General features: G+C 39.0%; 1 protein-coding gene across 9 annotated transcripts in view; it reads right to left on the bottom strand.

Annotated features, from left to right (window-relative positions):
• Positions 1–12587, bottom strand: part of LMO7 (LIM domain 7) — a 158725-nt gene that overhangs the window by 16775 nt on the left and 129363 nt on the right. For 7 of the 9 annotated variants that reach the window (XM_063126006.1, XM_063126010.1, XM_063126014.1 and 4 more), the window contains 6 exons: positions 12047–12104; positions 10554–10610; positions 7266–7291; positions 6507–6611; positions 4871–4963; positions 924–1306 (listed from right to left, as the gene is read on the bottom strand). In XM_063126006.1, coding sequence (XP_062982076.1) covers positions 924–1306; positions 4871–4963; positions 6507–6611; positions 7266–7291; positions 10554–10610; positions 12047–12104 — 722 coding nt within the window. Of the gene's footprint in view, positions 1–911; positions 1307–4870; positions 4964–6506; positions 6612–7265; positions 7292–10553; positions 10611–12046; positions 12105–12587 lie in introns of all 9 variants that reach the window. The other 2 variants (XM_063126008.1, XM_063126009.1) reach the window with 2 other exon arrangements.

Here is a 12587-nt window from a genome sequence, read left to right as displayed (position 1 = left end):
AGACCCCATCAGGTAGATTGGCTATCCACCTGTGTTGCATGCCCAGATATGTCCTAGTGAGCACCCATTATACATTATAGGAACTATTTACACAGACTTAAACAAACCCTTATAAGCTCTGGTTTTTATGTTAGTATCTATTCTCTTAAGCCAGGTTAGTTATCTATCCATAATGGCCATGAACTGCCTTGTTGATTACTAATACATAATTAGTAATTGACAACAAGCTGGTTTAGGAATGCATACTGACAACTAATATTTAATTCAGCTTTCAATGGCAAATTTTGAGTCAATACCTACAGCAGTTTTTGGATCAGGCTTTTTCTGGACGCTTACCTGACAAAGCTGTAGCCTGCAAATGCAGAGCTTAACTAAAGTGTTCTGCAAATTATTTACTCGGTATAGTATCATAGAGAAGAGATTATCTGGTTTGTTTTAAATGAAGCAATGGGGTAGGGTGATATGCTTTCCCAATGCCTGTGCTCCTGTTACTAAAGAGTTCAGCAGAACAGTGCAATATGTCTGGAGTCTGTGGCAGAGTAAATTATGGTTTAGTCATAGAGCAGGAACCTAAATAGGGGTGGGCATCAGATTTCCATCAGTTCCAGTTAGGATTGGACTGGATCCAGGCCCCTTAAGAGTCCACAGAAATTCTAACTGGAACACTTTCAGAGTTCATGCCCACTGTAGAATCCACTGTGAGCCCTCCTTGGTCCTGTTCTATAATTTATGGAAGGTGGGTGGGTAATTTTATCTATTACTCTTTGCATTCATAAAATTTATTTTATTTTATTTTATTTATTTATTTCATTTCTATACCGCCTAATAGCCGAAAGTATTTTATTCATAAATATTTATGCATATACTTATGTCTATGTGCACCACCAACAGTTTCCAAATACACAGTGAAGTGTAATGCATACCTTTGATATTGGAACCTCTGCGCTGCAACGTCCTTGACTTGTTCCACTTGTGGTTTCTGTTCTGCTTCTTCTCGGCTCCTCCGCATATTATACTGTGGCTCCTCTACATGGTATACTGTATCCCGTACATTAGATTCTTTCTCACGCTCCAGTTCTTGGAACTTCCTCTCTTGTTCCATTTGCAAGGCTGCTTCTTCTTGCAATCTCTGTATCTCCCGGAGATGTTTCTGTTCTTCTTCTTTCTTCAATTGTTCTCTTTCCTCTTCCCATTGTCTACCAGCATAAGTATACTCAGACTTGTCACTTCCATTTTTCAACCACGAGGAAGCAGGTGGCTCTTGTGTAGTAATAGACATGGTATTTGATGTCAATACAGTTTGCTCCTAGAAGATAGTGCAAGACTTATAGAAATGAAACGAGCAGGATATACTTAATTTTAGGAAATGTTTTGGCATGTCAGAGCTATAAAGGGTGATTCCCATCAGAAAGATACTTCCAGGTAGTAACAGGGACTTGAACTAATAGGTTGAGGAATTCAAGCACAAATGGAAAATGTGTAGATCTCTACCAATCTTAGAACATAGGAAGCAGCCTTATAGTATGTCAGGTCATTCCTCCAACCCAGTATTATCAACTTTGACTGACAATGGCACTTCAGGATCTCAGGAACAGAGAGGCCATCTTCCATGTCACCTGCTAGCAGATTCATTTTTTAAAAAATTGCAGATGCTAGAGATTGAATCTGGCACCTTTTAAATGCAAGGCATGGGATGTATGAATAAAGGTTCCTACCAAAGTCAGTTTGCTGTGTAGCCTGAACGAAGTTGTTTGCTTTAAGTATATTAATCTGCTCAGAACAAGTCTTTGGATAGATTTACAATGAACAAGCATCATTTAAATCAGAAACATCAATCTGTAGGTTGCTCATGTGAATAGGCAATCACAGGTATAATGCTGCAGAAATAATTTTCATATGATCTCCAACACAATGCTTTTCAGTGGAAACAAGTTTACAAATTCAGCTGCCATTGATCAACTATGGAGGAATATGTGTGAACCATGTCTGTGTAACAATTAGTTTCACACTAGGACCCAGGAGACCCAGGTTCAAACACCCACTCAATCAAGAAATGATTTGACTGACCTTGGGCCAGTCACCATCTCCTGGCATTACCTATCTCACAAACTTGTTAGGAGTATAAAATGGCAGGCAGGGGAGAGATTAATGACGACTTGTCCTTGACACTTCTTTAACACGTTTAAAAATCAGCACTTGTTCAAATTTGCTACATTTTCAAATGTTTCTAAGCAAGTAATTTTGTTTTATTTATTGGCTTTAAATTAAAATCAGATACTTTTGAGGCATTTTGGTTGCCATCACTTGCTACATGCTATCTCAATGTCTGGCTGAAATGTCTAAATACAATAGTGACTAATATTCAGAAAGAGAAAGGAAAGGAACCTCTCGTGCAAGCACTGAGTCATTACTGACTCTTGGAGGGACGCCAGCTTTCGCTGACGTTTTCTTGGCAGGCCTTATAGCGGGGTGGTTTGCCCTTGCCTTCCCCGGCTGTTATTACCTTTCCCCCAGCTAACTGGGTACTCATTTTACCGACCTCAGGAGGATGGAAGGCTGAGTCGACCTGAGCCGGCTGCCTGAAACCAGCTTCCGCTGGGATTGAACTCAGGCCGTGGGGAGAGTTTCAGCTGCAGAAACTGCTGCTTTACCGCTCTGCGCCACATGAGGCTACTTAACATTCAGAAGACATCACCAAATATAATCTTCAATTTTACAGAACTGGAACTGAATGCCATACCTTGTCACTAGAGACCCAAGAGGCCACAATGGTGCATAGTGCCCATTTCCAGCTCTGTCTGGTGTGTCAGCTAAAGCTGCTCTTGGATAGGAATAGCCTGGCCACAGTAATCCATGTCCTGGTAAATTCTTAGACTATTGCATTGTGTTCTACATGGGGCTTCCCTTGGATAATTCAGAGACTGCATTTGTGCAAAATACATCTGCGAGGGTGGTTAACTGGTCTGGCAGCTCTAGACCATATTACATCAATTCTTAAAAGAGTTGCATTGGCTGCCTATTTATAACCTAGCCTAATTCAAAATACTAGTTTTTAATGTATAAAGCCCTAAATGGCTTAGGACCTGGCTACCTAAAGGAACGTCTCTCCATATATCATCCTGCCCATGACACTTCCCCGGTGAGGTCCTTTTGATTGTACCATCACAAAATGAAGAATGGACTTTCAGAACTCATAATAAGACCTTCCAAGTGGTGGCTCCTGTTTTGAATGCTCTCTCCCTGGAGGTTAGACTAGTGCCAACATTTGCTAGTTTTTGGTTACTGGAGAACATCATTCTTTCCCTTTAGGCTTCACGATTAACAGTTGAGCCTATATGTAAGAGTGGGATAGTTGAAGTGCAGTGTATATTGAATTTGATATCTGTGCATGTTATTGTGTATTTTATAATGTTTTATTAGACTTTGACTGCCGTGGGTTCAGTTTACAAGGGAGGGTAGGATATGATTTTCTGAATAAATGAATAAAATACCTGTAAAGCTTCAGGCATTTTCTTGGCTCATTGCTTTGATCATGTCTGAAATCTCTTCTAAAATCTCCTCATTGGCTCCCTATTGATTCAAGGGTTCAGTATAAACTGCTTCTTTACACTTTTAAAACCTGTCATGGTCTAGCTCCTCCTTATCTTTCTGCCCTTATTTCACATTAGAGCCCTCTTTCATGCTCTTTGAATGTTATGCCTCTTCCCCGCCCAAGGCTTTCGACTTCCTTTGCTCGGCTCCATCCATTTTCTCTTGCTGCTCCCTATGCCTAGAATTCTCTTCCAGAGCATTAGCGGGCTGCTTGTTCAATCACAGTTTTTAAATCTCTATTTAAAACTCTTCTCTTTTCCAAAGCTTTTGGAACTTAATCTAGATTTTATGCAATGTTTTGTAATGTTTTTATTGTGTCTCCTGTGCCTGTTCGATGCATTCATTTCCTTTTTCATTTTATTTTGTGATTTTAATAGAATGTATGCCTCTGTGGCAGGGAGTTGTTGTTTTGTTATATCCTGTATAGTGCCATGTGCATTGATGGTGCTAAATAAATAGCTTCTTAAAATTACAGAATTGGAAAGGATCTTGTGGGCGATCCAGTTTAACTCCCTGCTTGATGCAACAAATCCTGAGCTAGAGCTGCCCAGCCTCTGTGCTTGAAGTCTCCCAATGAGGGAGAGCCCATGGTTATGGACAGGAAGAGCTAACTAACATTGGAAGTTTGGACGTAGCCTACCAACTGCTGCTACATACGCCTATTCTTTTTAAAATGGAGCTGGCACAGGACTTTTGCATAAGTAAAGTTGAAATGAATAAAGTTTTGCATATAAAGGACCACTCTTTCTTCCATCTAGACCAATGCCTTCTATGCAAATTGACACTGGCTCTCCAGGGTTTCAGAGAGAATTCTCACCTCATTTTTCTACCTGACATCTTTAACTGGAATTTCAGACTGCAGCAACTGATGAAGGTAAATGACTGCACAATGATCTCAATCCATCCAGGCATTTCAGAGAACAGTCTGCATTGTGTGGTAATAGGTTCTGCTTGGATCTCTCTTAGAACTGTTAAGAGTTTATGTTTACTTACAATTCATTTTAACACAGACAATTTAATATTATATCCCACTATTGCTAGAAACTTTTTTTTAACAAACATGGTGTCTGATAAAGTTTTGTGAAACTTGAAAGCTGTTTATCAGGTGATTTATATTTGGCCCTAATAAAGTATTATTTTTAGATTTTTTTCCCCCTTAGAGCAACATGTCTGCCTGCATTTTCTGTTACAGATGTATCGCTTTCTAAAACTGCCCTGGCAAGCAGACTATATGTTTTTGTTCCAAGAGAGGTCAACCCGTAAAAGGTCTAGAACCCACCTCATTTAAATATTTGGAGCTCTCCTTTTCAGCCTCTTCCTGAGCTTTCAGCCATTCTTCCTTCAGCTTCTCTTGTTCACGGTTATATTTCTCCTAGTTTGGAAAAATGCAAGTATATTAGTTCATCATCATAAGTTTATTGTGCCAGCCGAAAGCCATGACAAATATATCCATAGAAGAGCATACAACTATAAAAGTACACAATAGTTTCGAATATCCAAGAGAACCATACAGACAACCTTAAATTTACTATGACTAAAGCTCTCATTTTGCTCAGCACTCTGAGTCTCCGTGGCAGTTTATAGCAATTTTATCTAGTTTTCTCTTCCTAATCTTTTTTGCTGCCAGTGCAAACAGGGCCACTTTAAGACTGACATAACTGTTGGTATCACTAAGGAGGAAGAGAACTGTTTCTGCTTGGGCATTCATGCCTTCATATGTCAGCAGCGGTTTCAAGAGTCTCTCTCTTGGGTCTCTATACAGAGGGAAGTTAACATGTAGTGTGCTATGTCTTCCACTTGTTATTAACCACAGATGCATAATCTCGATTCGAATGGTACCTTGTGGTAGTGTCCGTCCAGCACTGTGGTTGGCATCACTTGAAATCTCAGTTCAATGAAAGCATTTCTCAGGGGCAGGGGCCTCAATTTGGACAGATAACATGCTCTATAGTGTTCTGTAGTATATTAGTTTAATTAGCTAAACTTTTCTTATAAAGTTCTGCATATGCCCAGTATAGTAAAGAACTTAAGATAAACCCATGGCAGGAAAGCCATGGGCAGTGATATCTTTTGATTTCTGTGAATGTGTAAATGTTTATCCTAATCTCAAGATTATGAAAGTTGGTTGTGGCTCCTCAGTGGTGAGAGAAGATACTCTGCGCATCCTTAGAGATACTTTTTTGTATGTCACAATGCTGATGGTACTAAGGCTAAAGAGATGAACTGTATTATATCTTTACGATAGGGTATTGATCCACATACTGTAAACACATAAGAGAGTTATCTAGGTACTTTCTGTTTTCACTTTTGATTCTCCCTGAAAACGAGAGACCCACTGCTTCTAATAAGAAGCAGCAACAGTTGGCCTTAAACTACTGGATAGGGATCAAAAATAAACTGTTGACAGGAAGCAATATTCAGACTTTGCTTTTGTCTCAAGGGTCTACTTCCATAAGGATTTCTCCAACAAACTGCATACAGAACTTTTGTCAGTTTTCAGACCAAAAATACAGAGGATGTGTAAGAATGTATTAAAATGGGATATGTTTTGCCTGGGAATCTTTCTAATCTAATCAGATAATCAGACATATATTAAGGAGAACTCAAGGTACACAATTCTATACATACATGCTTGAGAATAAGATCCATTGACCACAAAGGGATTTTCTTCTGAGCAAGCATGAATAAGGTTAGACTGCATAATAGCTATAAACTACATCTTGATACTGTGTTTAGTATTCATGGTGGGAGTTTTTATCTTTAATTCCTCTAAATGGCAAATTATACACTCATGAGGCCTATCAACCAAGCATCTTTTACTAAATTAACCTTAAGCAACTATAAACCTGTCAGCCTGGTGGGCCAATCTAGAGCCAAGCCTAGTTTTAATGGGTGTTGCACAGTCACATCTGCACCTGAAGTAAGCGTTCCTGTTCTGCCTGCCATTTCTCTTGTCTTTTTCTTTCTTCTTCTTGATCCCAAGCCCACCGGCTAGGAGTACTGATGGGTGGAACTGGGAGCTATAACACAGAAATGAAAGATGGGCTTCATCAGAGATGTTCTTTTAAAACTCATACATAGATAATTAGCAATACTGGTTACAACTGTAGACTGGAACTCAATGTTCAGTAGTAAACATGGATTCCCAGTCCTGCATTTGACTTAAAGGTGCAACGTGGGGTTGCCCTTGTGTTTAGTTCAGAACCTGCAGGTAATGTTTATCAAGGGGTTAGTCTCCATATGACATGATTATAATCAACTGTGGTGTGGATTAAGGCCAGCGTCAAGTTGACTATTAATCAATGGTGTTTGATTGACACATCCCCCACCTTCTCTCCCCACTCAGTCCTCCTGCTGGTATCCCATCAGCCATTGCGAGTTCTGCTGACTGGCCTAGAGTGGCAGCCACTGCTTTGGCCACTCTTGCCAGAGGCCTCTGTAGTTGCCAAAAATAACCAACTGCATGCAACGAAATAGTCAACAGTGCCTGACACGATAACCAATGGTTGTTCAAATAATCAACTCTGCACAGCATTGGTTATTTCATTGAATAACTGTGGTGTGAAAAAGTCCCGACGGACAACAAATTAACCCACCACTGACTATTTAACCCACCGTTGGTTATCGTACTGTCCAAACCCAGTCTGTATGAAGTAACAAAGTGCATCACTTACATCAGGCATTGCAGGTTCTGAGCCTCCTGAAAGATTTAAGGTAGTAAGAAGAAAAATAATAAAAAAGAAAAAAAAAGTTTGTTAATGTGACCTGGAGAATACTATTTAAGCTGCAACTAGAAAGTTGTATTGGGTCCCATTCCCTTTATAGGTCAAACACCTTCATATGAAACAGAAGAGATTATACATGCTTGTTTGCGCCACAGAATTTCTGTTTTTTGGACACAGAAATGGACAGGTCAGGTATGGATAGCTGCTATATGTTGAGAGCAACAATTCTGGGTAAGTATGTTGGCCACCTCATCAACAGAAACCTGAGAGAAATCTGTACTTTTTCATACTGTCTCTAAAGTAACATTTTATATGGGAGTTTATATTCCTTTATCTTTTCTAGCTATTCCTCCTTCATAGGCTTTTCATCACACTAAGTGATAAACAATAGCAGCTGTAGGTGTGAGAGGAGAAATCAAGGAATCAGGTTCTTCCAGTAAACACTGAAAGACATATTAATACCTTTCAATGCTATCAGGCAGAATAAGGCAAGCAAACCAACCAACCATGAAGAGATCTTGGGAATACTAATGTAGAACAAGCCCCAATCGAGTGAACAGCATACGAAAAGCCTTCTCTCAACAGCACCAACAGCCAAAAGAAAGGAGTGGACCACACTGACTCCAGCACCTCTTCTTAAAAGGTGACTGGCATTGGCAGAAACAGGCTACAGGAGCACAGCCACATCCCCTAGGGCAGAGGTGGGCAACTTTTAGGCCAAATCAGCAAGAGGACCACAACACCCATGACACCTTCTCATTGGCGACACTGGTTAAGTATGATGTGAGTTGCAGTCCAATGACATCTGGAGGTTCATATGTTGCCCACCTCTGCCCTAGAGGCAGGATGCAAGATCCTTCAGCCTCAGCAATGCTTCCTACTGGCAGTAGGGGAAGAGCTGCTCTCATTGGATAAATGCAAAATTTGCAAACACAGCATAGTCAGCTACAAATACCGTATTTCTTCGATTCTAAGACACACTTTTTTCCCCATATAAACATCTCTAAAAACGGGGTGCGTCTTAGAATCGCTGGTACGTTTATTATTTCTTAGAATCAAAGCTTTTTTTCTGTTGGTGGTACTGAAATTAATGTGCGTCTTACAATCGATGGCGTCCTAGAATCGAAGAAATACGGTATATAGAAATATCACTTAACATTTATTTATCCTGGAAAAACAAGCCCCATTCACCTCACCTTTAGCAATACCACCACCTTTACAATTTCTTCCAGAAATCTTTAAAATTGTCTGTAACAACGAATCTACAGCCCTTTTCAGATAAGCAAGAGTTTGGCTCAAAGCAAACAATGCACCACTCTAATTAATAAAAAGTGATCACTTCTATCAAAGCAGCACACCAAATTCTTTGTGCTACTTGACAGTCTGTGCACATATAAAACTTTTCAAGTTCTGAGCCAACAATGATGGACTCCTTTTTTAAAATTAAAAACACCACCACCTGTACACATACGTTTATTTTGCTGACAGAAAACAGTACATTCACTTGTCAAGTAGTATTTCAACCACATCTTAACTTTTACATAACCCTCCTACATATCACTTTTTCCAATGACAGTGCCAAACCCAACCATATGCAACAGATGGGTGAAGATGTGCTGTTCACTCCGTTTTCAAAAAATCATTTTTATTTAGTGGATTTATAAGATACTCTTCAGCATAAAGCTCCCTGAGCAGTGTATCAGTAAAATCATAAAATCCAAATACGATAGCAGTCAAATTAAAAATAAAAATAAAAATCAGTGAGCCTTCCCACTCCGGAACTGTACATGGAGGAATTGCACAATTTCCAGAGAATTACACTAGTGGTAATAAATAAACAAATAAATAAATATTACTAAATGTTGAGTTATAACGGCAGATCATTAATCTTTTCACAAACGGTAAACCAAAAGGGACTATAAAATTTGTGTAATCCCTTCCAAACAGCAATGAATGTGCTGTCTGGCCAATATTTTGTATAGGGATGAAGAAATGGATTTTCCAGACATACAAAATGTTGCCTTTTTGAGTGTGGAAAGAATGCAGTCCCCCAGTAATGGAAGTTCAACCTTGACAGAAAGTGCGAAGGCTCTTCACAAAGAATAGCTGTACATTTCTAATGCAATAAAATGATGCTGTAGAAAAATCTTCAGGAAAATAATGAAAAAACTGAGAATAGTTTTCATACCTTTCCAGCAGCCTTTCCTGTGAAGCACAGTCTTTATTTGGCAAAGATCTACCTGCACATCCAGAGAAGCGGACCAGACTTTAATCTGCCACTCTCTCCATCATTGGCTTTGTAAATAATTAAGACAAATATGGCATCACAATAAAGGGATGCTTGAGAGGTATGTTAAGATGTTTCAGGTGTTTGCTTTATTCCCATAAACAAAGCAGACTATGACATTAACTCAGCAGTATATCACTAAGGTAAGTCTTCCAAACAACGTCAAATGGAAGCATTTTGTACCAATATATTTGAAGAAAACTGAACACTGATAAATAGAACGTATATATTGAAGGAAAACAGAGATTCTGTAATATATATTATAATAAAAGTGAAGTGTCATCTTAACCACCACTTCAAGACACTCCATGTGCAGAAAAATACTGAAACAGATAAAACATTTGGACACAAATTTCTGAAGTGAAAATGAATAAGGTGAGATGTAACATGCAAAGCACACTAGTAGCAGCCTTAGAGAACCATGATAAACTGTTCACAGCCAAAACATCCTGCCATTTCCATTATGTGGGGTGGAAGGGAGTATTAACATGGCTCACGGTTATGAGACATGTATTCCATGTTGCATACCAATCTGCCAATTTGACAAGTTTCTCAGAGTTTGGAAATTTGGCCTAATAAATCTTTGCTGTTTGCTCAGCATTATGGTATTTTGTAGAAAAGCTGCTAATCTGAACAAAGGTTTTTGTAGTTTACACTGTTCCACAGTGGGAATAGCGTTTGAACACATCAACAGTGTAAAAGGTTTGAGGTACAGAAGAACACACAAAGCCCATTACCACAAAGGTAGACCCATGAATTGTAAGAAAAACCTGATGATCCTAGGGAAAGAACGGAAACAGATTAAGCTGGTTTGGCATGACTGCAACAATCAATGATTGAAGAAACTAAGAACCCAACACCAGAGACTAGTTAAGAGGAATGGACAGTGGGAAACAATTTCATGACAGTACATGAAATATAAGCTTTTGGGTTTGGGTTTGTTTTGTTACCTTGTTCAAAAAACTGTGATCGTCTTTTTAAGTTTTTCAAAGAAATAGATTCTGTATCTATTTGAAAAAAATACGAAGATATAAAACAAGTCATTGGGGTGTGCTCTGGTTTTAAGTAATATCTGTCCACTGAATAAACACTATTCAGAGCATCTAACTTGAGCTGCATTGAAATAAACATCTTATCACTTGTAAGTAGTAGCACATGATTTTGTGCAGCATGTATCACAGGAATTCCCAGTTTAATTCAGTGCCTCCTATTTTATAAATCACTGTATTGTGTTCAAAGTTTAAATACAGCCAGAGCCACTGCAACAGACAGAGTGCTGGGCTTAGACCAGGAAGACTTGGTTCAAATCCCTGCTTATTGCGCACCTGGAGTAAATCTTGGCCTAAACTACTTTACAGGGTTGCTGTGAAAATTGTAAGATAATGCCACATATGATACCCTGAAATCCTTGGACAAAAGGTGGGATACAAAATGTAGGAAATGAACATAAAGGTTGTCCTTTAGGGTCTGAGGGGGCTAAATGCTTGTCATAATCAAATAGTTATTTCTTTAATCAGCCTAATTTTTATTTTGTTTATTCTACTTGCCCTTCAAGAAGCTCACATCAGTTTATACATAGCTTTCAAGCATTCTCCCATCTCCCATGCAAGCACTAACCAGGCTGAGAGCTGCTTAGCTTTAAAAATGACCAACATGATTTGCAAATGTGGTGCCTTCTAGACAGGGGAAGCTTCATTTCAAATTCTATCTGCGTATTGTAGGCCAGAATTACAAAAGGTAGATTACACGAGTCAAGGCACACATCTCTGTTTCCACCAGCACACCACTGAAATCAATGGGGACTGCAAGAGAACAGCACCTGGGCTGAAATACACTGTAGTTTTATGTTACAGATTATTTTTTTCCCTTCCTTCATGTCTTCCTCAAATGGCTAGTCTTTTAAAAACACATATTACCAAATTTTATAGGACATATACTCCAATGCATAGCACAAATTTATTTCTATGAAAAAGGTAATTTACCTTTAACACACACACAAGCCAACAAGCCAAAATTGACATACACAATGAAAGGAAGGTATTCCCATGAACTCATTATAACCTCTGCTCCAAACACTGTTGCTTAGTGTTAAATTTCCACATCTCTGCCCTATTTCTCTTCTCACATTCTTGCCACACACACACACACACACACACACACACACACACACACTCCAGTTAGTCATACAGAATAAAGGACCTAGCTGTCATTTTGCTAGTAGTTCTTTACAACACAACGCTTCCTGAACTGAAACCCACTAGTCTTTTGTGTGCAAGTACACTTATACAAATTTAAGTTTTCTTTGGAAGCTCAGATTTCTGTTGTTTCCAAGTCCAAGTATACTATGTTCTTCAGGTACAAAGCAATTCCATACACATTGTGTTCCCTTTAGCTCCAACCACCACTCCCTATTGTTAGCAACTGAAAACTCCAACAGTTTTACCTTTATGCTCATTGGAACTTGCATCTCTTTGCATTCCATTGACTTTTGTTTCTGAATCCTGAAACAAGAAAGTTAACATATTATAATAATTCCATGGCTTTAACTCTCCCATCCCCTCTCAATCCTCCAAGGAGATAACATCTGGTTCTGGCACTTTTGAAATGTCATGCAACTTGGGGTATTAATGACTAGCTGAAAACTGATGCCCTGAAAGCTGTAACAGAAATGTTTGTTCCTACCCTCTTAAGGAGTTTGTTATGCACATTTTGGAAATTATATGGAATGAAGACATACTTCTGAATTACTTCTAGAAAGTTGCAGGAGGTAACAGTGAGGAAAAGGCTGGCATTGTAGTATCTCCATTGGTCTGATGTTCTGGGTGGAATTCTATTAAACCTTTATCTTGCCCGAGGTGACATAAACATTTCAGAGTATCATCACACAGCCATTGATTTAAAATTCTAATTGATCTAACAATCAGCGTGGTTCAAAACATGGGCTGCTACTGCTTAGAAAGCCAAAAAAGGGGGGTTTCATGGAA

This window comes from Elgaria multicarinata, chromosome 5, assembly GCF_023053635.1.
Source record: "Elgaria multicarinata webbii isolate HBS135686 ecotype San Diego chromosome 5, rElgMul1.1.pri, whole genome shotgun sequence".
In the NCBI taxonomy this organism is placed as follows: domain Eukaryota; kingdom Metazoa; phylum Chordata; class Lepidosauria; order Squamata; family Anguidae; genus Elgaria; species Elgaria multicarinata.
Note: the sequence above shows the minus strand (reverse complement) of the source record. Positions and strands in the feature narration are given on the sequence as shown.